The sequence below is a fragment of the Vipera ursinii genome (genome assembly GCF_947247035.1).
Source record: "Vipera ursinii genome assembly, chromosome: 1".
NCBI classification, from domain to species: Eukaryota; Metazoa; Chordata; class Lepidosauria; order Squamata; family Viperidae; genus Vipera; species Vipera ursinii.
Window position 1 is genome coordinate 352926153 of NC_139512.1, and position 24319 is coordinate 352950471.

The 24319-nt window shown below is 41.2% G+C and overlaps 1 protein-coding gene across 2 annotated transcripts in view; it reads left to right on the forward strand.

Annotated features, from left to right (window-relative positions):
* VMP1 (vacuole membrane protein 1) overlaps positions 1–24051 on the forward strand; it is a 148319-nt gene extending 124268 nt beyond the window's left edge. For both annotated transcript variants that reach the window (XM_083379821.1, XM_083379820.1), the window contains 2 exons: positions 20114–20213; positions 22858–24051. In XM_083379821.1, the coding sequence (XP_083235947.1) occupies positions 20114–20213; positions 22858–23001 (244 nt within the window). In that variant the 3' untranslated portion in view covers positions 23002–24051. The remainder of the gene's footprint in view (positions 1–20113; positions 20214–22857) is intronic.
* Positions 24052–24319: the final 268 nt, after the last annotated feature.

Below are 24319 nucleotides of genomic sequence, written 5' to 3' on the forward strand. Positions count from 1 at the left end.
TTTTTTCAGTGCTGTTGCAACGTCAAGCAGTCCCTGAACGAATGGCTGTAAGCTGAAGCCTTGCCTGTATTTTGAGCCAGATCGCTTCAGCTGGATTGCCTTCCTTTCTCTTGCCCGTTCGTTTTTATTCTGGGTCCAAGTCCATCCCGCCCCACCATCCAAAAGAAGACAACAAAGCCCTTTACTTTGCTGTCTTTGTTGTTGAGAAGCAACCTGGAATTAAGGAGAAACTTCCGAACAGTGAGGACAATTATTAACCAGTGGAACGGCTTGCCACCAGAAGTTGTGGGTGCTTCATCACTGGAGGTTTTTAAGAAGAGGCTGGACAGCCACTTGTCTGAACTCCTGCTTGAGCAGGGGGCTGGACTAGAAGACCTCCAAGGTCCCTTCCACTCTGTTCTGACTCTGATTCCCGTCTAGTCACATTTGAAGTTTATTTATTAAATAAACTAGACGACCTCAAAGGTCCCCTCCAACTCTACTATTTTCATCGTTATTGTTAAATTTATATACCGCCCATCACAGCATCAAGCAACTCGAGGCCGCTTCACAGGGCAAAAATGACAAATCATTAAAACGATAAATATTAACATTAAAATTCATAAGGATGGAAATCTGTCCAGGTATTCCTCGACTTATAACCGTGCATTTAGTGAATGTTCAAAGCTACAACGGCACTGAAAAAGCGACTTAGGACCGTTTTTCACACTTAGGACCGTTGCAGCATCCCCGTGGTCACGCGATCAAAATTCGGACACTCGCCAACTGGCTCACATTTATGACTGTTGCAGTGTCCCTGGGTCACGTGACCATCTTTTGTAACCAAGTCAGCGGGGAAGCCAGATTCACTTACTGTGTTACTGACAGTCAGTTGCAGTGATTCACTTAGCAACCGTGGCAAGAAAGGTCATAAAACGAGGCAAAACTCAACCAATGTGTCACTTATCGGCAGAAATTTTAGGCTCAGTTGTGGTCGTACGTCAAGGACTACCTGTCAGTACGACGGAACGGAGCCTTCTAGTAAAGGTTAAGGTTAATATTGTTGTTGTTGTTGTTAGTTGCGAAGTTGTGTCCAACCCATCACGACCCCATGGACAACGTTCCTCCAGGCCTTTCTGTTCTCTACCATCTTCTGGAGTCCATTTAAGCTCACGCCTACTGCTTCCGTGACTCCATCCAGCCACCTCGTTCTCTGCCGTCCCCTTCTTCTAGGTTAATATTAGAGTAACCATATAGGAGAACAGAGTTGGAAGGGACTTGTAATTCATCTAGTCCAGAGCTCCCCAAATTTTCCAAGTTGGTGGCCCAGAGGGAAAGGGAGGAGCAGAGAAATGTGCGCACGCACGCACGCACGCGTGAACGCATACGCAGACGGGCGCATCTGACTACCACTTGTCTATAAACGGAGAGCAAACCCCATTCCCTTCTGGCACTGATGACATTACCTAGTTGAGTCATGAAACGTCTGCAAGAAAACCACCACACTCAGAGAGTACCAAGGACCCCACACTTCCCTATATCAAAAAAAAAAAACCTCATCGTAACAAACCACGCCATGGACATCTTGTGTGAGTTGTTGGCGTTTCAAAGCCAGCTGTAGAACATAGCCCACCAACTATAGCAGGGGGTCTTCAAACTTGGCCCTTGTAGGACTTGTGGACTTCAACTCCCAGAATTCCTCAGCCAACATGGAGGAACTATGGCCCCTTCATTGACTTGTGGACTTCAACTCCCAGAATTCCTCAGCCAACATGGAGGAACTATGGCCCCTTCATTGACTTGTGGACGTCAACTTCCAGAATTCCTTAGCCACGCACGCGGGCCTGGCTGAGGAATTCTGGGAGTTGAAGTCCACAAGTCATAAAAGGGCCAAGTTGAAGAACCCGGAACTAAAGTGTGGTGTTCTCAATGGTGGTGGCGGTGGGTGGGTGTTTTTTTCCCCTCTTCTTGTTTTTGTTCAACGTATATAGCCTGATGGAATTAATATCCATGATTTATACTCTTGGTATTTTGTAAGGCGGGAAATTTGTCTGAAGGATTCTTTGGGGATTTGGAATGTCTGGAAGCCATTGCCCTTGAAGTATGTAAACGTGACATGGGAAGAAGCCTTTTACAAAAGAGCTGAAGGATCTAAATAACATTCTTGGAAGCTTCAGTGCTGGAATAAATCTGTAGGTTGTTGAGTTTTGTTTTGTTTTTGCTTTTTAAATCATCTCTCCGGAACTTCGGAAGAAAACTCCTGCCAAGTTAAATCTGCGCTCATTGATTAGATCTCTGTGCCAATGGCTCTCGGGCTGCTCCCCTTGCAGCATCAAATATTCTGCTGAGCGAGAGAGATTTTCAAGCACGCAAGTCTCGGGACGGAAAGCATATAGTAGCATTTTGTCTCACAGTTACTCATCGGGGCGTTTGAATGCCTGTGGAGACCATTAAGCATCTTTGAAAGAAAAAGGCAGGGGAAAAAAAGAGAGAGACTCTGCTGGATTCAGAAGCTTGTTAAACCCTTGATGTCAGACTTCAAAAATGCTTGGAAAGTCGTCCTATCTTTCTGATTTTTAAAAATCAGAATTCCCTCCTCCCATCTCTTAACACAGGGGTCTTCAAACTTGGCCCTTTTATGACTCGGGGACTTCAGCTCCCACCTTTCCTCAAGCAGGCACACCTGCCTGACTGAGGAATTCTGGGAGTTGAAGTCCACGAGTCATAAAAGGGCCAAGTCTGAAGACCCCTGCTGTAACATTATCTCATCCATTTCTCTCTGGAGTAGCATACCCCCCCCCAAAAAAAGAAAAGAAAAGTGTAACCATGACTAGAATCACAGGACTTGCTCAGAATCAAAATGCTTAACGTAAACATTTTTTCAATGAAACCCTAATATTACTGCAGAAATTCCATTAATTTCAGTTCATTTCGAATTAAGGTAAGGCTGAGCATTATGCTATTTAGAACTGAGCATTTTAAATTTCCACTCTATCTCACGACTGGAAAGGATCTAAATTCAATTTAACAAAAGTTGGAATTTATGTATTAATTTGGTTTGTTTTGTTTCTTTGTATCCTACCTTTATTATTTTTACAAATAACTTGATTTTGCAGGATCCAATCTGGGTCAGTCACCAGAAGCAGAGAGCCAGACTGAATCCTGCAACATTTTCCTGGGACATATATATTTGCCTTCATTTGCAACTTATTTTTATTTTTATAAATAAGTGTCACAAATAAAATTACAAATTAGATCTATTTATTCAATTTATTTATTAATTCAGGTCAGTTGTATCAAGACTGTTACAGTTACCACAACTGAGAAAACATTTATTTTTCCAGATTTTGTTTTTTAATTGTAGCATGAATAAAAAAAACCTAGGAAGCCCGAGCAACATAGTTTATTAGTAATCCTTAACAATGCCTTCTCCTTTAATTTAAGATAATTAAATTTATCCGTTATATTAGACCGTCAGCTGGCCTAATAAAAGCATTTCCCTAACACCAAGTTTGGAACCCCATTTTTTTTTAAAAAAAATCTTAAATCAATCCACCAGCTAAATTAGAAAACGTACAAAAAATTATTCCTTTTGCCCGACATTGCATGAAACAGAAAAAAATCAGAAATAATGAGTACTAACTTGCAACTATCTTTGTAAGCTGTCCGGAGTCACTGAGAGCGAATTGGGCGGCTATGTAAATGTTCTTAAATAAATGAATGAATCTAAATTGAATTTAAATATAAGGAAATTCTTAAATGTAAGGAAAAATCCTGAGTATAAGTTTCAGACGAGAGTGGAATAATTTGCCCACCACTGTTGTGAATTCTCCATTCTCAAATCTCAAGTTTTTAAGAGGGGCTTCCCAGCCATCTCATAACGATGATTTTCCTATACAATAGCAGAGAATTAGACAAAGTGATACGGTGTTAAGGAATTACAGTGTCTTCCAGCATCTCAGTTCTGGGAGATCTTCTCTCTCCCGTCTATCTTTTGTGAGCTGAAGACCTGGGATTTTCCTTTCTTCAGGTTGGAAGATCCAAAAACATGTCTAGATGTTACTGATTTTCATACAGACAGCAAGATCTTGCTCCTGTGTCAATCTTTTTGTTAAGATGATAGGCGAGGTCCATTGTCTTAGAAAACAGCTGAGGGTATATCCAGCTAAAGGAAAAAGAGATCAAAGTTGAATTATGCCAGAGTAGACCTTTGCTTGGTTTTAGCGAGTAGACTTCTCCAGCCTTACCTGGAGAAGCTGAGATATGAACTACAGGTGAAGTTATGCTTTATCTCCAAAAAAAGGATTAATATTCTGGTCCTCATGATCCTGCATATATATATAGGGCCCATCCACCATTTCCTTACCTGGAAATGCTGCCGCCTGGACCTTACAGCTTCTTCTGTAATGAAGAGAGAATCCCAACTTTTTTTCGGTGGATGCTTCTGACATCTCTCGCTTTCTCCAGAAGTCTGCCTGAAATCTGGAGAGGAAGCTGAGATTAGAGAAAATTCTTTTGTCTATGTTTAGAATTGATTTAGGGTTCCCAGACCGCAAGGAAGAGATCCTAACTCACCCTGCAGACTTTCGGGAAAATGGTTTTCCAGATTTGGGATTTGCGCTTCATTGTCTTTCCAGATGTTAGGATTAGGAAAGCTGGACTTGCAAAAGCAAACATACAAATCCCCCATGTATTTCATTTCCTTGGCCAGACATAAAAATGTACTTTGCAGCACTCCCGTGCCGTTATTTCCATTTGAAATACAGATTTGAGTGTTTTCACTACCAGCCATTCAAAATTTAAAGATCACACTGTTGTAGACGTGGTTACATTTTAGCTGCCCCCCCAACTCAAGCATAGGGAATTCTATCACAAAATTTTACTGAATGGCATGATTTTTGTTCAAATGTTTTTTTTTAAAGCTAAGCTGATAATGGAATGGAATAGAATAGAATAGAATAGAATAGAATAGAATAGAATAGAATAGAATAGAATAGAATAGAATAGAAAATGGAATAGAATAGAATAGAATGGAATAGAAAATGGAATAGAATAGAATAGAATAGAATAGAATAGAATAGAATAGAATAGAATAGAAAATAGAATAGAATAGAATAGAATAGAATAGAATAGAATAAGAATTAGGAATAGAATAGAATAGAATAGAATAGAATAGAATAGAATAGAATAGAATAGAATAGAATAGAATAGAATTGGAAGGGACCTTGGAGGTCTTCTAGTCCAGCCCCCTGTTCAAGCAGGAGAATGCCTTGATTACATCATCTTGGCTTTAAATGATACTGAATGGTGTGTTTGTTGGTTTTTTAAACTCAAGATATAATCAGCAAATATTTCTTTTTTGACAATTTTTTAAATTTTGTTCAAGACAAGATTAAAATACAAAATTCCCCCTCAAAAGACAAAAAACGCAAAACAACCAATGCATTAAAAAGGTGCATCAAAAATAACACATTATGCACATATGATCCCCTCTAGTTGAATATTGATTAATATTTTACTGCCACATTAGTTCCCGCCCCTTGTGAAACAGGCCCTCCCAAAAAACTTTAAACTATTCAATCTATTTGCAAATTGTTGATTTGTCTTCTATATGTTATATTAGTGATAAAGTAGTTAAGAGGAAGAACAATAATAGTAAAACAAAAAAAATGTTTCAAAACTCTCTGTTAACAAACTGTTATTGTCATCCACTCCTAGAAAGTTTACTTCTTAATTGTATTATTTTGGCTTTAAAAAAAAAAGTGAAGGGAAAAAAAATACACCATTAGGGACAATTTTAAGAAATTAACCCTTTGTTATCCTTTTATTTCATCCATTTGTTATTTATTTCCTTGTCGGCTGCCTGATTCTGCATAAACTTGCAAAGATTTCTGGTTTTGAAAATGATTGTATTAGACTTAAGTGCCCTGTTTTTTCGTCATAGGATGAATGCTGAAAAATTGGCCATGTTATATCCTATCAATTGAATCTTCTTCTCTCCATTCTGGTACTTTTTCTCTCTGCTACCCTGTAATTAGTGTGCTTCCAATACTTAGTTATTTAAAAGTAAAATATTCCCTCTACATCTTCTGGAAATTTCTGCTTAGAAAATCCTACTTGGACAAAGTTCAATGTGATATTAGGGAGATGAGCAATATCTGAGAGAGAAGATTCACACCGAACTGAGTCTAAAAGAAAGTTTGAAAATAGATTGTGTAGTTGGGCTCACGTGGGCATCAGATTTAAAGCACAGATAGTCCTTGACTTACAGCCACAATTGAGCCTAAATTTCCGCTACTAAGCAAGACGGTTGAGTGTGTTTTGCCCCATGTTACAACCCTCCTTGCCCTAGTGGTTAAGAGAATCACCCACGGTTGTTAAGTTTGTAACATGGTTGTAAATAATAATAATAGTAATAATAATAATAATAATAATAATAATAATATAAAGTTGGAAAGAGACCTTGGAGGTCATCTAGTCCAACCCCTTGCTCTATCTACCATTCTGTTGCTAAGTGAGATATTTGTTAAGTGAGTTTTTCCCCATTTTATGACCTTTCTTGCCACACTTGTTAAGGAAATCACTGCAGTTGTTTAGTCACACGGTTGTTAAGTGAATCTGGCTTCCCCATTGACTTTGCTTGATAAAAAGATCTCAAAAGATGATCACATTACCCCCCGGACACCGCAACTGTCATAGATACACGCCAGTTGCCAAGCATCCAAATTTTGATCATGTGTCCACGGGGATGCTGCAGCGGTCATAAGTGTGAAAAACGGTCCTAAGTCACTTTTTCCGGTGTCCTTGTAACTTTGAGCTCAGGGCAGCTTATGTCTTTTTATAAAATTGGTTAGTTAAAAAAGATGCTGTCGCATTCCTCCCGATCGGAAAGTTTAAACAAGGAGAGTGTTAACTGGATTGGTCTTAACACTCGGTCTGCGTGACAAACAAGAGCCTTTTAAAATATTTGTCGGTGAAAATGGTTCCCAAGCCTTTTCCTTTCTTAGTGCAGCCAACTATCTCTTCCCACAGAGTATAAATCAGAAACCCAGTAGAATTATATGTTTTGAGTCTTCTGCCCGGAAAGGTAATTTAACAGCAAGTGGAAAGAGAAAGTTTAATTTTTTTTTAAAAGAGAGAGAGAGAGAGAGAGAGAGAGAGAGAGAGAGAGAGAGAAGAAACATAGATGCAAAAGAAGCTCTAAACAAACTGTTTTTTTAAATAAACCACAATTGCATAATAATGAAGGGCTTCAGAGGATGAGGTCAAAGAGGGAAATTTCACTCACAAGGATTTAACCCAACTTGAACGGCCAACTACAAAACACTAGTCATGTGAACTGGGAAGCAGGAAATCAAAAACCTGCTGTATGACTAAGTTAAAGAAACCAGCAATTTATTATTATTATTATTATTATTATTTAATCAATTGTGCGGTCCTTGGTGATCTGCAAGCTTGGTGGTTTTCTTTTTAGACGTTTCATTACTAAACTAGATAACCTCATCAGTGCAGGCAAGCAAATGTATTAATTTTTTAATAAATCATTTTCATTTTTGTGACAAACACCTTTGTGTTGTTTGAACGGTTTATCTCAAGTGAGAAGTAACAGAATAACAGGATTGGAAGGGACCTTGGAGGTCATCTAGTCCAACCCCCTGCTCAGGCAGGAAGCCCTATACCATTTCAGGCAAATGGCTGTCCAGTCTCTTCTTTAAAACTTCCAGTTTTGGAGCATTCACAGCTTTTGGAGGCAGGTTGTTCCACTGGTTAATTGTCCTGTCAGGAAGTTTCTCCTCAGTTCTAGGTTGCTTCTCTCCTTGACTACTTTCCATCCATTGCTTCTTGTCCTGCTTTCAGGTGCTTTGGAGAATAGCTTGACTCCCTCTTCTTTGGGGCAGCCCCTGAGATATTGGAAGACTGCTGTCACGTCAAGGACCATGCTTGGCCAGGGCTGAGATGGACGAATACAGGAAGCGCCTCAAAATTTAATTCCTTCTGTTTTGAAAAGCGAGAATGGAAAGTGGGTTTTTTTCCCCTTTGATTCAGAAAATCGGGCTCTCAAATTTTGTCCCGGTAGTTCTTCTTGCTTTTTTTTTTTTCTCCCGCATTTAAAATTTGGGTCCCACCAAAATCGATTCCAGATGATTCTGGATTTGTTCTGAATCACCCTGTAGATTATTATTATTATTTTTTGGTGGTTGTTGTTCTCTGACCTGTAATATATGGCACATTGAGAAAGGGTGATTTTTCTTCAATGCTGAGATAATTTTTTTTTAATCACTACAGGAAGTGACAGCTCATTCCAAGAAACACTCTGGCCGTTATTGCTACTCGCATGACAGCCTGGAGGTGTGTAAAAACAGGGGGTGGGGGAAAGAACAGTTTCAAGGTTGGGCTGAGCCAGGTGGAAGGTGTGTCCCCGGATATGTGGGTGATAAGGAGAAAGTGAGAGGGGGATGTTAGAGGAAGAACAGTGATGCTTTAATTCAGTGTTACTCAACCTTGGGAACTTTAAGATGGGTGGACTTCAACTCCCAGAATTCTCCAGCCAGCACTGAGTTAACCTACTTCTTTGAGAAGTCTTTTTCTTGGACAAACTCTTTGAGGAACATCTATTCAACTTGGTATCCGTCAGACCTTGTCTTCTAGTTGTGTTGCTTAAACTGAGGTTGTCTTAGAACCCACACGTCCATTGTTCTTGCACACCTCTATTCCATCCATCACGTGGCTTGGAACTAGGTTACGTGAAGGACCAACTTTTTCCAGTCATCCAACCCACCACAGTGCAACGGCAGGGAATATTATGGGGTCGCCTCTCCTAAGGGGGGGTCCATTTACTGGGACCAAGAAGAAAGGTCTTCTTCGTAGTGGATCCCTCCCTGTGGAACATCATCCTTGCAGAGATAAGATTGATCCCCATTTTGACACTCTTTGGCAATGCCCGAAGATGTGGTTCTGCTAACGGGCCTGGGGGTGCCTCGGGGTGATATGGAGCCCAGTAAGTGGTTGGTCTGGTTGTTGCCACCTGGGAGGTTTATTGGTTTATTGGAGAGAGAAAAGTAGATGAGAGAGAGGGGTGTGTGTGAATAGATTAGATCAGACATGTCAAACTCGCAATGTCACATGACTGTTTTGCCATTGCCCGCAATGGGGTGGGCCGGCACTTTGATACTCCTGGATTAGATGGATAGACAGATAGGCAGGCAGACAGATAGATGATAAGCAAGTAGGTAGGTAGGTAGGTAGGTAGATGACAGATAGATGATAGATAGACAGACAGACAGACAGATAATATGTAGGTAAGTAGATGATAGATAGATAGATAGATAGATAGATAGATAGATAGATAGATAGATAGATAGATAGATAGATACCTTGTAACAGTCTATTTTGATGGAAGGATTTATTGATTTGTCAACCATCAAGATGTTAGGAAGTCCAAGGGCTACTGCAGGAACGGGCTGTCTGCCATTCCCAGCACCACCTTCTTCTAAAATAGGGCTCCCTCATACCTGAGCTGCAAAGCTCCACAGGATAACCAGATGGCAACCGGGAGACCCAAATATTTGGGGAGATCGTTGCCTATTCTACTCTTCTTCGCCTTTTCTTCCTGGCTGCACCTCGATGCCAAGGCTCTAGGGTTGAAAGGGTGCCTTGAGAGAGGGCGAAAACCGTGCCTGTGACTCAGTCTGAAATCACCCATAAATACATGTTTTTTTGGAAAGCCCGATTGTATAGTTTGCATAACATCCTCTGTGCCGAAGAGCTCAGCTGCCATTCTTCCCTCCATCGTTTCTCCCTTCAAGGCAAACCTGTTTCAATGATCTGCTTGTCTGAGTCTTCGGGTACGTGGATGACTGTGGGGACCTGACTCATGTAGTTATCAAAGAACACAGCTTCAGGGTGGTGAGGTCAAATTCCTCAGCTCTCATGTGCCCCCCACCACACACACACACACACACACACACACACACACACACACACACACAAAACCCCCAGAAAAACCACTAGGCCCCAGGGTGGGCAACGTACAACCGGCTAAATGGCTTGCAGAGTCAAGTTGAAAACTGCCAGCGAAAAAAGTGACGGGCGGAAAGGCAGAGTTGAAAAGCAAAGTTGAGTCAGATGGAACTTCCGACCAAACCAGCCTTTTGTTCCTTACAGCAATTATTGGTCTGCTTCCAAGATGCTCAATGCAAGATATGATTGCCCTTTGCTTTGAGAGTAGCCACAAAATCAGTGTTTGTGCATTTTTGGAGTGCTTTTTTGGAAAAAAAACCCAATTATACCCCTTCCTTCCTTCCTTCCTTCCTTCCTTCCTTCCTTCCTTCCTTCCTTCCTTCCTTCCACCCTTCCCTTCCCTTCCCTTCCGTTTCCTTTCTTCTCTTTTCCCTCTCCCTCACTCCCTCACTCTCTTACATACTTAGTTAAGTTTTATCCCGTCTTTAGAAGTAACACAAGGCAAGAAACTCACCTCCTCCTATTTTCCACATAACAACCCTGTAAGGTGGGTTGGGCTAAGAGAGAGTGACAGCTCAAAGACACCCAGCCAGCTTTCCTGCCAAAGGCAGGACTAGAACTCGCAGTCTCCTGGTGAATGGCCCGACGTTACCCAGTCGGCTTTCATGTCTCTGACAGGACTAAAACTCCCCATCTCCTAGGCCAGCACCTTAACCACTACCAATTAATCACCCTGAGGAGAATTTTCTTCGTGATCACCTTGGCCTACTTGCTGTATCATTGTAACAGACATTAAACTGCTATGCTGTGTTTCTTTTTGCCTAGCAGAAAAAACTTCCTGTAGGTGGGAGACAGACAGACAGACAGACAGACAGACAGACACACACACACACACACACACACACACACACACACACACACACAGCATTGGAATAAGACAGGGGCTGTTTAAAATCAGTCGTGCTGAATCCCAGCCTCAGCCTTTTTGACCGATTTACTGTTCAGCACTTGTCAGGGATCCTTACAGACCCGGGTTTAAAGCTCTTTTGAAAGAGAGCTAATAAATGCGTTCAGTCTCTCTTCTGGTTCCTGGGGGGGGGGGGTGGAGGGAATGCCCCATAGCAAACAATGGATTCACTTAACAACCTGCAGCATTCACTTAACGAGCACTGCAAAAACGGTTTGTAAAATCAGGTGCAGCCATGTGATGACCTGCTTTGCAGCAGTCACTACTTAGGATCAAAAAAGGTGGGCTTAATCGTTGCTGTAAATCGAGGACTGCCTGTGCCTCCATTTCCTCTGCACAGAATACGGAAAGGGCGATTATGCATTCCTTCATTGCTTTTTTTTAAAAATGCTTCCATATTTATAGGCAATGGGGGCTCCCAAGTTAAAGGGGACTTAAAGGGGAGAGATGGAGTATAGGAGAGGAAAAGAGGAGGTTTAAAAGGAAATGTTAGCCAGAGCGAAAGAAAAAGAGAAAGCATAAAGAGGGGAGATAGATTGGGTGGGTGAGTGGGTGGGTGGGTGAGTGGGTGGGTAGGTAGGTAGATAGATAGATAGATAGATAGATAGATAGATAGATAGATAGATAGATAGATAGATAGAGGATGGATGGATGGATGGATGGATGGATGGATGGATGGATGGATGGAGAGCTAGTTAACTAGATAGATAGATAGATAGATAGATAGATAGATAGATAGATAGATAGATAGATAGATAGATAGATGGGACAGACAGATGGACACATAGAAAGATAGGTAGATAGATAAGATATAAATGGAAAGAGGAGCTAAAACAGGTAGGAGAAGTGATGTGGCCTGAGAGAAGAAATACTTGGACAGGACATCCCCACCCTGTCCTTATATTTGGCGTCCGCATGAGGACTAGTAGAGCCCTCTTTTAAATTTGCCCCCTTAGAATTGTAGATCAAGTTGGACTCCGTGACTGTGCCCCACCATCCATACTCCAGCCGTAACGTGCCCCACCAGGGAAACGGGGAAAAAAGAAGAGAATTCATCATCAGCCGATCAGGGTGCGTTCCCAGAGCCGCTGGCTCGCAGATCGGCTTCACTGTTCTTGGGATTTAAGGCCCTGTTGTCGAACAACCTGGAGTTAGTCTCTGACTAAGATTGGGAAATTTTTAACCCTGTGGTGTTATATCCTAACGATCAGTCCAGAGGCTTCAGAGAGAAGCACTCAGGATTGCGAGTGTTCGCACAAATCACACGTTAGCACAAACCTTGCCACTCACCTATTAGGTCAAACCTTGCCATTCACACGGCATTACAATTTTTTATTATTAGTATTATTTGAGTTCTGTGGGGGGTTCTTCCCTGGGCTTTGGGGGGGACTTAAAAATTTGAAGGTTCCTGAGGCGGCTGGCGCTCGGATCACCGAAGGGCAGTGGACGTGGTTCAAACGTCATTTACCTTGGCTTTGCGTCCCAGTGTTTAACCTCTTCACTAACAATCGGAGCAGAGAATACACGGAAGAAAATGGCTTTTTTGTGGAGTGTGGAGTAAAAAGGAAGCTTGTATTCCTGTTTGGGGAGATGAATACCAATTCGAATTGGGAGCACACTGGGCAACTGTTTTTTCTCCATTGGCTACTTCGCTGGTTTGCTGTTGTGAGGAAAATGGGAAGAGAAAGGAGTGGGTTTTCCGCCTTGAGTTATTTATAAAAATAATAAAGGCAGGATATACATTTATATTTTAAGAAAAAACGTTGGCGAGGCATCGACAGAGCCTTGAGCTTGAATGAATAGCAGCAAGATAACTGACACGACAATAATTTATGGCATATTGCTTTCAGGAGCAGAGAAGGTTCAATTCCTCCCGCTTTCCGGGAGAGAAATTGAAACGTGGACCTCTTAACCGTCGTAGAGAACAGGTTGACTGGGACTTGGAAACTGTTTTTCTTTCAAAAAGGGCTGTGTCACTGGTGAAAGTGAAACAGGCAGTTCTTTTCAGAGGTTGGAAAGTGTCCCTATCAATTTTTTAAATGTAGATTCTCCAGCTTTCGGTGTGCAAAGGTAGAAACGGATGCCAAAGGAGGGAATGAAAAATACGTGGCACCCTGCATTCACCCCAGGGACAAAGCTTTGTGATGGAAAACAAAGGATTTAGGAGAGGGCTGAAGTCATTTTTCTAATGATTTATTGTGTTTTTGAAAACCCGTTTTTAATCGGAGCACAGATTTAACCACGACACCCTAGAGTTCAAAAATACAATTTTAAAAGCGTCTTCCTTTGCCTTGTACTCATTTTTAAACTAGAATTTTATAGTCCTTAAAGCAGAAATATTTAAGAAGTACAAAAAAGTGCCAACTCACCTTTATTTATATGTCCGTTCATTTTCACACAATTAGGGTCTTGTTCAAGCAATGTTTTAAAATGTAATTCAACAAATTACAATCCAAATGATTTAAGTAGACTGTATTGATTTTAGTGACTTATGTATCTGAAACCTGGGATTGCATTTATAGCACCTAAATTGTACTTCAAGAAAATAAAAGCCAGCCTTATATCTGCAATACAAATGTTAAGGATTGTGACTTGGTACAATTATACCTCCATTCTATAAAATTAAACACCCATTTCTTGTTATTAAAAATATTATAGAGAGCTGAAATGGAAGAGTTTTCCCCTACTGCTAAGCTTGTAAGCTGCCCTGAGTCTTCGGAGAAGGGCGGGATATAAATGGAATTAAAATTAAAAAAATAAAAAAATAAACTGTTGAATTAGTTGTGCTTTTCCTTACAACAGTAGATTTCAGGACTCAAGTTTTATGTACCTTTACTTTGTCTGCTTATCTAAGAATAAGTCCTTCAGTTAAATAAAACTTTTTTTTCATTTGAGTGTAGGTATTATACACCCATTTCATTCAACACCAAAATGATTTTTAATACCTGAACTTTATTTTCTATGCACAGATATTTTAATCAAAAATATCTGTGAGAATATATGCCACCAGTGCAGCTGATTCTATGCCAATTTCCTCTCTTATTTATATTTCATACGTCTTAATCGTCTTCTTTTGAAATTTGGAAAAAAAAATTGGAAGACCCCCGTTAAGCGACCACATAATATTTTCCTCTTCACCTATGTCTAACTGATAGATATGCATTTATTTTTTTTTAACTGGGCTCTGCATAATGAAAGGAAGTGTATAAGTTCAGAAAAAATGGGGAACTTGCTGGCACTTCTCAGGGTGTTTCACAGAAATGCTTCAAGGACCAAAAGCCAAGATATACATTGTAAAAATGAATAATTTCAATAAGATGCAGAAAAATTCTCAAGGGTTGAAGCTTTTTTAGACTGTGTATCTCTAAACCAGATAAAGGATTTGTAATTCGCACCCCCCTGAAGCCTCATTTTGAGAAAAGCAACTTGTCTTCTTAAACTGGAAAATTAGCAGAAGTTGAGAATTATTTGCCCCGGGTGGGTGGCTGATCGCCTCAGAAGTGAAGTCAAAAACCATACAGCCGTTCAGCAAAAGTTCATTCCAAAAATTGCTTTCCCCCCACCCTCCCTTCTTATTTTTATTTATCTAATTTTGAAAAGCCACAAGAAAACTGGAACTTGTTTTTAAATAAGAAAGCACAGCAGCACATGTTCGTGTTTAATTCTTAATGGTTAATTAACAATGCTTAAATTAAAATTAATTCACCATTTAAGTAAAGATGCTTAATTAAGTGGTTAATTAATGGAGAATCGTACCCGAAGGACTGCTATTTTTAGACAACTCCTGTAATCTACCAAAAAAAAAAAGGGTTTTGCCCAGCTATAGCATTATACAAATTAAATTAACACACAGCCCTTTTGAAATATTTTTTTTCCTCCCAACCTTTCAAAGGAACCCGGCATTAAGAGATTTCATTTTCTGCTTTCGTAAAACTTTTTTTTTCCAAGATCAGAAATGTGGTGGGGGTTTTTTTAATTTTCCTTTTCATTAGATAAGAGAAACAAATTTCTCTCTCTTACCTGTTTGCATGTACTGAAACGTCATTATGTACATGAAAAAACAGGTATCTTAATTTTTGCCTCCTTAACTAATAATCCACAATTAGCACCAGAGGCCGCAGATTAAAAACAGCCAGTTATTTAAAGCTGCTTTTATTTCACCTTCTGGCTTTTGAAAATAGCAAAGTTTCACTAGTTAAATGTAGTTGTCTCAATATATAAGCACCCTCCAAGCCCCACGGCAAAACCTATTAAAACCTGTACTGTGCAGCTGATTTAAAAGATGATTAGTTTATGGCACATTCGATTACCGGAAAGAGAGTTATAAAAGAGAAAATTTTAAAAAGTGAATTGTTGTTTTTTTAAAACAAATTTTATTGGTTTTTCAGTTAAAATCTACATATTTAGAAAGCAACATGATGACTGGGTAATCAGAGATTCAGTAACAGAGTTTTCAGTACATAATTCAGGTTACATTATCAAAACATCCTTCTCAATTTCCCTTAACATTTCATACAACCAGTTTAAACTAATAAATTTCTAGAAATAGCACGGTCAGTTGAAAAATTTGTCAATTCAATTTCATTGAAATATATCTATGTCCTGTTATTAAAGTTTACCTAATTTTAATTTTTATTATATTATTCAAATTTATCCTTTAACATCCCAAATAATATTCACAACCCAAATTTCCCTTATTTCATTACAGCAAAAACTATAGCATCTAACATGTACACAGTGGCTGAGTAGCTATGTTCTACCTAATAAACACTATCTGTTTCACATCCTAATACATCACACGTTACTGACATGACCACAAGCCTATGTTTATCGATCTACCACTATTTATACACAACCAGATTCTGTTTTAAATTTTAGCTAATTCTTAATTCTTAAATAGAGTAATCAAATAATCAAAGTCCCAAAAAAGTAAATTGTTGATGCAGAAGAATCAAGCCTTACCCCAATCTTCAATATTGGTTGGACTTTATTCTGCAGTTAAATTTCAATAGCAAGTGGGTTTAAGCCCTTACGAGATGAGTAGTATTCAGCCACTCATTTAATACTCATTGTCTGGGCTTTTCTTATCTAAGATCTGCTGACTCTCTTTGTAAGTTCGAACAGATTTGTCTGATCTGGGGGTCTGTGTCATCTTTACTGAAATGCAGAATTGGTCTGTAAAAGATGACTCGCTTTGCCAGGCAAAAGGCATTGGGGGGAGACTCATACCAGAACCACGATGAGTCTTAATTTTTAAGGCGGGAAAGGTGTCTCTAAGGTGAGAGTTTTTCTTAATACGATATCGCCCTTTTTTTTTTTTTACAACAGCGCGCTGTAAAATGTTTGGGGATGGGTCTCTAATTTTTTTCAGGGAGGGTCACTTACTCCCTTTTTTTTAAAAAAAAAAAAGAGACCATATGCTACATTTTATTTTTTCAAGGATTGAGGAATTGTTCCTGGTATAAAATTGGAGGCCAGGTTGTGGGATGGATTTGTTTTAATTTTTTTTATTATTATTATTGGTTTCAGTACATACCAGTTGAGTCTGTGTTAGGACATGCTTGTGGCCTTAAAACTTCCCAGTCAAATAAAGGTACTGGATTTACTGAAAGGCAGAGGTGCTTTTTAACCTGTGTGTCTTGTTAAAACAGGGAGGGTGTCACACATATTGAAAAGAACAAAAGATTGTTGGGGGCAATTAAGCTGACTTTGTAATAATGCCGCTTGGGGTGTGTGTGAAAGCCCTAATAAGCAGGCATATACATAGAATGAAGGCTACTGCTAAGCTTGTAAGCCGCCCTGAGTCTTCGGAGAAGGGCGGGATACAAATGGAATTTATATATATATATATATATATATATATATATATATATATATATATATATATATGTGTGTGTGTGTGTGTGTGTGTGTGTGTGTGTGTGTGTGTGTGTGTGTGTGTGTGTATGAACCGGTTGCCAAGTGTCTGAGTTTTGATCACGTGACCATAGGGATGCTGCAAGGGACATAAGTCACTTTTTTCAAAGTCCTTGTAACTTTGGACGGTCATTGAGCAAACTGTTCTAAGTTGAGGACTGCTTGTATAAGAAATATCTGCGATATTGTCTGGGCTTGTCCATTCTTTGTTGTTGTTGTTTTTTTTGTGGATTTTGTGTGCATGTGCGCTATTCAGACCTTGATGTACATATGACAAAAGAACGTTGTGAATTTATTTATTGATTAAATTGATATGCTGCTGTTCTTACAGTCCAAAGCAAATAACAAAGGAAGCCATAATCTAATTTAATTGAGAAGATTTTTTTTTAATACTTTGTCCACTTGTGAGAAGACGAGTGGTTGAGAATTTTTTTTTTGACCCACAAATCCCCCCTTTTGGCTTCCAGCAATCCCCCCAAAGAGGAAAGCCCCAAAGGGCAACGTTTGGGGCAGGGGGATCCAATGGGGACCCCATGAGATTCCGGAGATGGCGTTGAAGTCAGCCAGCTCTCCCAGATTTCCCAGGTCCCAATTTTTGGTTTTCACTGGCGTTACTGACTCTTCCAAATGTGTTCAAAAGCCAAGATTCTTTGTTAATCAATCACCTTCTTATTCTTTCTTTATTTTCTTTTTCTTTCTTTTTTCTTTCTTTTTTCTTTTTTTCTTTCTTTCTTTCTTTCTTTCTTTCTTTCTTTCTTTCTTTCTTTTTCTTTCTTTTTTTCTTTCTTTCTTTCTTTCTTTCTTTCTTTCTTTCTTTCTCTTCCTTCTCTTTTTCTTTCCCTCTTTTCTTTTTCTTTCCCTGTCTCTTTTCTTTCTTTCTTTTTCTTTCTTTCTTTCTTTCTTTCTTTCTTTCTTTCTCTTCCTTCTCTTTTTCTTTCCCTCTTTTCTTTTTCTTTCCCTGTCTCTTTTCTTTCTTTCTTTTTCTTTCTTTCTTTCTTTCTTTCTTTCTTTCTTTCTTTCTTTCTTTCTTTCTTTCTTTCTTTCTTTCTTTTTTCTTCCTTCCTTCCTTCCTTCCTTCCTTTCTTTCTTTCTTTCTTTCTTTCTTTCTTTCTTTCTTTCTTTCTTTCTTTCTTTCTTTCTTTCTTTCTTTCTTTCTTTCTCTTTCTCTCTTCCTCCCCCCCTTCTTCATCCCCAGCCAGCCAGTAGAGAAAATACCGTCATTGGTGGCTTCCACTACAATAATAGAATAACAGAGTTGGAAGGGACCTTGGGGGTCTTCTAGTCCAGCCCCCTGCTCAGGCAGAATAACCCTATACCATTTCAGACAAATGTTGTCCAGTCTCTTCTTAAAAACTTCCAGTGTGGGAGCACCCACAACTTCTGGAGGCAGGTCGTTCCACTGGTTAATTGTTTTCACTGTCCATTTGTGACCCTCCTTCCCCATTTTTCTCCAGCATCTTAAAGGGCACCTTGTCCATGCTGCTGGAGACCACCCACCCCCGCTTTCTTTACACAAGGGGGGGCACAGACACAGAATGATACCTGCTTTGGCCTGATCCTGTTTTGGGCGTGGTGGGGGCTGAATATGCTAGTAGAGAGAAAAACTCCTCCACCTCCACCCCATTCATAATGCTTCCAAAGGATGTCATGGATCACTTTTTTGGGGGGTGGGGGGGGCTTCCATTGTGGATTCAAGCTTTCTCTTAGCTCCAGAGAAAAAGGCAGCTCTCAGCCTGATTTCCCCCAAGCCCACCCCTCTCATTTGTGCCAAGCCAGCATTTCTTTCTATCTTAAGGAAAAGTGGTAATCAGCACAGTTCCTCTGCAGCCTTAGCCAGCCAGGAAACACTGCGGCATGATTCAGAAGCCAAGAATCTTTGTTAATCGATTTCTTTCTTTCTTTCTTTCTTTCTTTCTTTCTTTCTTTCTTTCTTTCTTTCTTTCTTTCTTTCTTTCTTCCTTTTTCTTCCTTTCTTTCTTTTTCTTTCTTTCTTTTTCTTTCTTTCTTTCTTTCTTTTCCTTTATCTTTTGTTTCTCTTTTCTCCTTCCTTCTTTCCTACCTTCCTTACTCTTTCTTATATTTTCTTATTCCCTCTTTCTTTTCCTTTTTCTTTCTTTTGTCTTTCCTACCTTCCTTACTCTTACTTTCTCTTTTTCTCTTTCTTTTATTCTTTCTCTTATTCCCTTTCTTTCTTTTCCTTTCTTTCTTTCTCTTTTGTCTTTCCTTCCTTCCTTCTTTCCCTCCTTCCTCTTTCTCTACCTCTTATTCTTTCTTTTATTCTTTCTTATTCCTTTCTTTCCTTCCTTCCTTTCCTTCCTTTTTCTCTTTCCTTTCTCTTCTTTTTCTTTCTTTCTCCTTCCTTCTTTCCTACCTTCCTTACTCTCTTTCTCTCTCTCTGTTTTATTCTTTCTCTTATTCCTTTCCTGTCTTCCCTTTCTCTTCTTTCTCTTTCCCTGTCTCTCTCTCTTTCTTTCTTCTATTCCCCCCCCCTTTCATTGCCTGACTTTTGATGGGAGGTACCTTTCTGCAGCTGGGGAATGCATTCTTTTCGGGATAAGGCCCTGGGGGTGTGGGGAGGGGGGGAGGAATGACGCAGGAGTTGTCCTAATAAGGACTTGGTTTGGGCCAGGCCCGCCTCTTTTGGGGAGGAGGGGGGCAAGTCAGCAGCGGGAGGCGGGCAGTTTCTTTTTTAAACGGGGGACTGACACCAGCCAAGTCATTTCCTCGCTAATCGGTTCAAGCCAGTTCTTACAGGAACCCCTGGGTGACAAATGGTGGGGACGCCAACCCGGCCTGACCCACAGGGCAGCCCCACTTCAGGAAGTGCCAGTCCCAGCTTCAGACCTTCCTTCTCTGCGCCCAGCCGGAGTTTTTAGCTGATCTTGCCAACTTTGCCAAAGCAATTTTTTCCCTCCCATCTTTTCTTTTCTTGGCTGATTTCCTTCTTCTTCTTCTTCTTCTTCTTCTTCTTCTTCTTCTTCTTCTTCTTCTTCTTCTTCTTCTTCTTCTTCTTCTTCTTCTTCTTCTTCTTCTTCTTCTTTTTCCTTTAATTTTATTTTTTTACACCAGCTGGAGGACAGCCCGTGTACTTTTCTTTTCTTCCGAGCCACCCCTTCCCCTCCGTGGGGGCTGTTTTTTTTTTCCTTCTTCTTCTCCCTCTTTAGCTTTCATTGGGTAAGTTCCCCCCTCCAATCATGTTTCTTGTGCTCTCTCTCTTTTCCCTCCCCCTTTCTCTTCCTCGCCCCCCTTCCCCAAACGCCCTCGCGACTCCCCCCACCGATTCACCCATAGCTCCGTGCCCGGCATTGGTGCCTCACTGCAGAAACCTTTGCAAGAGTACTTGGAAGCCCAGCGGATCAAGCTGCACAGCAAAGCCACCAAAACCCCCCAGGTAAGAAATCTCGCCTTCTTTCCTTTCCCAAATGTCTTTGGGTCTCGTTTTTTTCTCCCCCTCCCCGCTTTTTTTTGCTGGCATTAAGGAAAATAGCAAGACTCTCTGAATAGGAAACAGCTGGTTGAAGCAGGTTAAGAGATTGACTGCATTGAGAATATTGTGAATTTAAAAAAAATTAAGGAAGCTTTCTGGATAAAATATCCGTAATCCAATCCTGGGAAGATTCTTTAGTCCAATCCTGGGAAGATTCTTTAGGTTGAAGAATGCTTCTGCATTTCTTCCTTCCTTGCCTGTCCCACCTTAATTCATCTCCAAAAAGCGGGCCTTTGAGAGGAAAAGCCAACCGCTCTTAGGGAACTATAGAAAAGTGTGGTTTTTATTCTGACTTTCTACTTCCCTGTTCACCGCTGCCCTCCCATGTCTCAAGTGAAAAACTTGGGAGTCAATAAGACGTCCTCTGAGGCCTGTCAACGTTATCATTCCCCCCCAATGCTAAGTTTCTACGTCCAATTGTTTAAGATTGTTTAAGACCCAGATTGTTGGGGGCAATTAAGCTGACTTTGTAATAATGCCGCTTGGGGGTGTGTGTGTGAAAGCCCTAATAAGCAGGCATAGACATAGAATGAAGGCTACTGCTAAGCTTGTAAGCCGCCCTGAGTCTTCGGAGAAGGGCGGGATATAAATGGAATTAAAATAAATAAAAATAAATAAATAAATAAATCCATGCCCGAGCTCTTAGCTCCAGCGGTGGGCAGGGGTGTTCCTCAAACTGGGACATTCACCTGAGAGGGAATAAGAACCAGGCCAGTTTTTTTGTTTTTAAGCAACTCCTGTCATCTGTGAATAGAGTAACAAGAGTTGGAAGGGACCTTGGAGGTCTTCTAGTCCAACCCCCTGCTCAGGCAGGAGACCTTATGCCATTCCTAATAAGCAGGCGTATACATAGAATGAAGGCTATTGCTAAGCACATTGGTTTGTGCTTAAATTGTAAGCCGCCCTGAGTCTTCGGAGAAGGGCGGGATATAAATGGGATTAAAATAAAAAATAAAAAAAAAATTCCTGACAAGTGGCTGTCCAGTCTCTTCTTAAAAACCTCCCGTGTTAGAGCGCCCACAACTTCTGGAGGCAGGATGTTCCACTGGTTAATTGTTCTCTCTGTAGGAAGTTCCTCCTTAATTCCAGGTTGCTTCTCTCCTGGATGAGTTTCTTGCTTCTTGTCCTGCCTTCTGGTGCTTTGGAGAAGAGGTTGAAAACCCCCACGGCCCCCACCACCACCTCTTCTTTGTGACAGCCCCTCGGATACTGGAATTCTGCTATCACGTCACCCCTACTCAGTGGTGGGATTCAAATATGTGAACAACCGGTTCTCTGTGTGGATGCCACTTCCGGAAGTCCATTCTGGGCCTGGGCAAGAAAAAAATTAACTACCGGTTCTGCCGAAGTAGTGCGAACCGGCTGAATCCCACCACTGCCCCTAGTCCAAGGGTAGGCAACCTTGGCTCTTTTACGACTCGTGGGCTTCAACTCCCAGAATTCCTGAGCCAGCCACGCTGAGGAGAAAGGGAGAGGTTTCCATGCTGAGCCACGCCGGCTCAGGAATTCTGGGAGTTGAAGTCCACGAGTCATAAAAGAGCCAAGCTTGCCAACCCCTGCCCTCGTCCTTCTTACGCAGGTTTACTCATTGGTTAATTAAAGGAGCAGTTTTACAGACTCACTTTCCATAGGGCGCTCCACTTAAAAGCATCTGAGGTTAGCTGGGAGCACCACTGCCAGCCTAAACTGTCGGGACAAATCATTCAGTCTTGGGTGAGACGCTTTCTGATACTCCCATGTTATTCTTGAGACACCGAGTAGGTCAGATCAACTTCCTTCCTGGAAGGATGCTGATCCAGTTATTACTCATCTTCCCACGAAAGGCCACTTAATTCTTTCCAGTAATAGAATTGGTCACTGGCCACCTGCCTCCCTCATTGCCTGTTATTGCTAAATGTTCTACTGACCAACCAAGCCTGTTAATGGGGGATTCCATTGAACCCAGGATTCCCATCTGCCTGGGTCGGGGAGGAAACATGGACTCAACCCACCCACCCACCCCCACCGAAGAGCCTAGCAAGCTTGCTTTGCTGCCCAACAAAGCTAGGTTAGAAAGTGGTAGAAGCTGGCTACCTCCCCTCCATGTACCATACAGGAAGTCCTTGACTTGGCGACGGCTCTTTTAGCGACCAAAGTTGCAACTGAAAAAAAGTGACCTATGACCATTTTCACACTCGTGACCGTTTGCGGAATCCCCGTGGTCACATGATCAAAATTCAGCTGCTCGCCAACTGCCTCATATTTATGACGATTGCGGTGTCCCGGGACCACGTGATCCCCTGTTGTGACCTTCCGACAAGCAAACTCAGCGGGGGAAAGCCTGATTCACTTAACAACCGTGTCACTCATCTTAACGACCGCAGGGATTCGCTTAACAACCGGGGCATGAAAGTTGGTATAAAATGGGGCGAAATTCACTTTAACAAACGCCCCACGTATAGCAACAGAAATTTGGGGGCCCTAAGTTGAAGACAACCTGGGTTTTGAATCACGCGTGACCCTAATATTCTTCTTTTTTTCTTCCTTCCTCTTGTCCTCCTTTCTGCAGGGCGAAAACTGGATCTCCTGGACGTTTGAGAAATTGGTTATAATTATGGTGTGCTATTTTGTCTTATCCATTATTAACTCCATGGCCCAAAGTTACGACAAGCGTATCCAACAGCGGAGGAACTCCGAGAGGAAAGCCAAATAAGCAGGAAAGAGAGGGATAAACCCCAATTTCCACTGGAATAACCAGCCTGGCGTTTAATAATAATAATAATAATAATTTGCAAAAGAGGGACAGGGGTACGGGAGGGTGGGTAGGGGTGGACTCTGGTTCAAGTAACTCTGCCATTAGTCACGGATCACCCTCTACACGTTTGAAGGTAACACGTGTACCATCATTTCAATGTAAATTAATTTCTTGTCTTAACATACATGCTCACTTCCAAATTCACTACAGGGCTAAGTTAGCGTTGGGGTATTTCCCACCCCCACCCCTCCCACCCCCACTCCTTGCCTTTTCTCATTTTTTACAAAAAGTTCCTTGCCTTCCAGAACTTTTAGGCTACTGGCCATGATGTTTAAAGTTCAAGATGGACCAGCCTCTCCCTGATGGGTGCGAAACCATCCCTCGTCTTAACCTGACTAATCTTAGATTTACTAGCAGCAGGCGTGGCCCTTTGATGAACATCTGGAAATTCCCCATTTCATGTTCACGGGAAGAGTTGGGGGGGGCCTCTTAATTTTTTTTTTTCTTTTCCTTGGGCCTATTTAGAAGGGCATTAAAAATCAACACCGTCTCAGATCATTCCAGACTTCCCTCTCTGGGTCTTTTAAAACTGTCCTCCGTTCTTCCCCTTTTTGTGTGTGTTCCGGTAAATCCTCCCCCTCCCAATTTTTTTTTAAAAAAATTTTAGTTTCCTTCCCACAATCTTTCAACCGACCCCCCCCACACACACACACACACCTACCCACCCCCGGTTGTGGTCGAATGCTTGCTCTGCTCCGTCAGGAATTCTCGGTTTTTGGATTTTCCCAAGAACTCCTCGCTCAGATAAAAGAAATAAGACAGGGAGGGTTTTGACACTGTTCGGTTATTTTTTATTTATTTAACTGACCCCGTAGCCCCGACACCTGGAGTATCCTCGTGTTGGAATTTTTTTAACTCTCGCAGTGATTCCAGAGCGCAGTTTAGGAAATGCACAGGAAGTTGGTTTTGTAAGATGCAGGTAACTGGAATAAACAGCATTCAAAGATAGCATCACGGTGCCTCTTTTTGTTAAAAGGTGGTGGTGGTGGGGGTAGACGTTGGTTCCAAAGCAGTTTCTTTGCTTCGTTGCATGCTTGCCTCTCAGAAAGGATGGAGAGGATATCGGTGATCTAAAGGACCAACTACAAGCAGATTCAAAGGAAGACACGTCTTGCGTTCCCAAAAGGAGATCATCCTCATTTCCAAAGCGTAGGTGGGAGGTGTTAGCTTGGTTTGTAGATGGTTGGGCCCGTTTGGGCATCTGGGTTCCCGATGC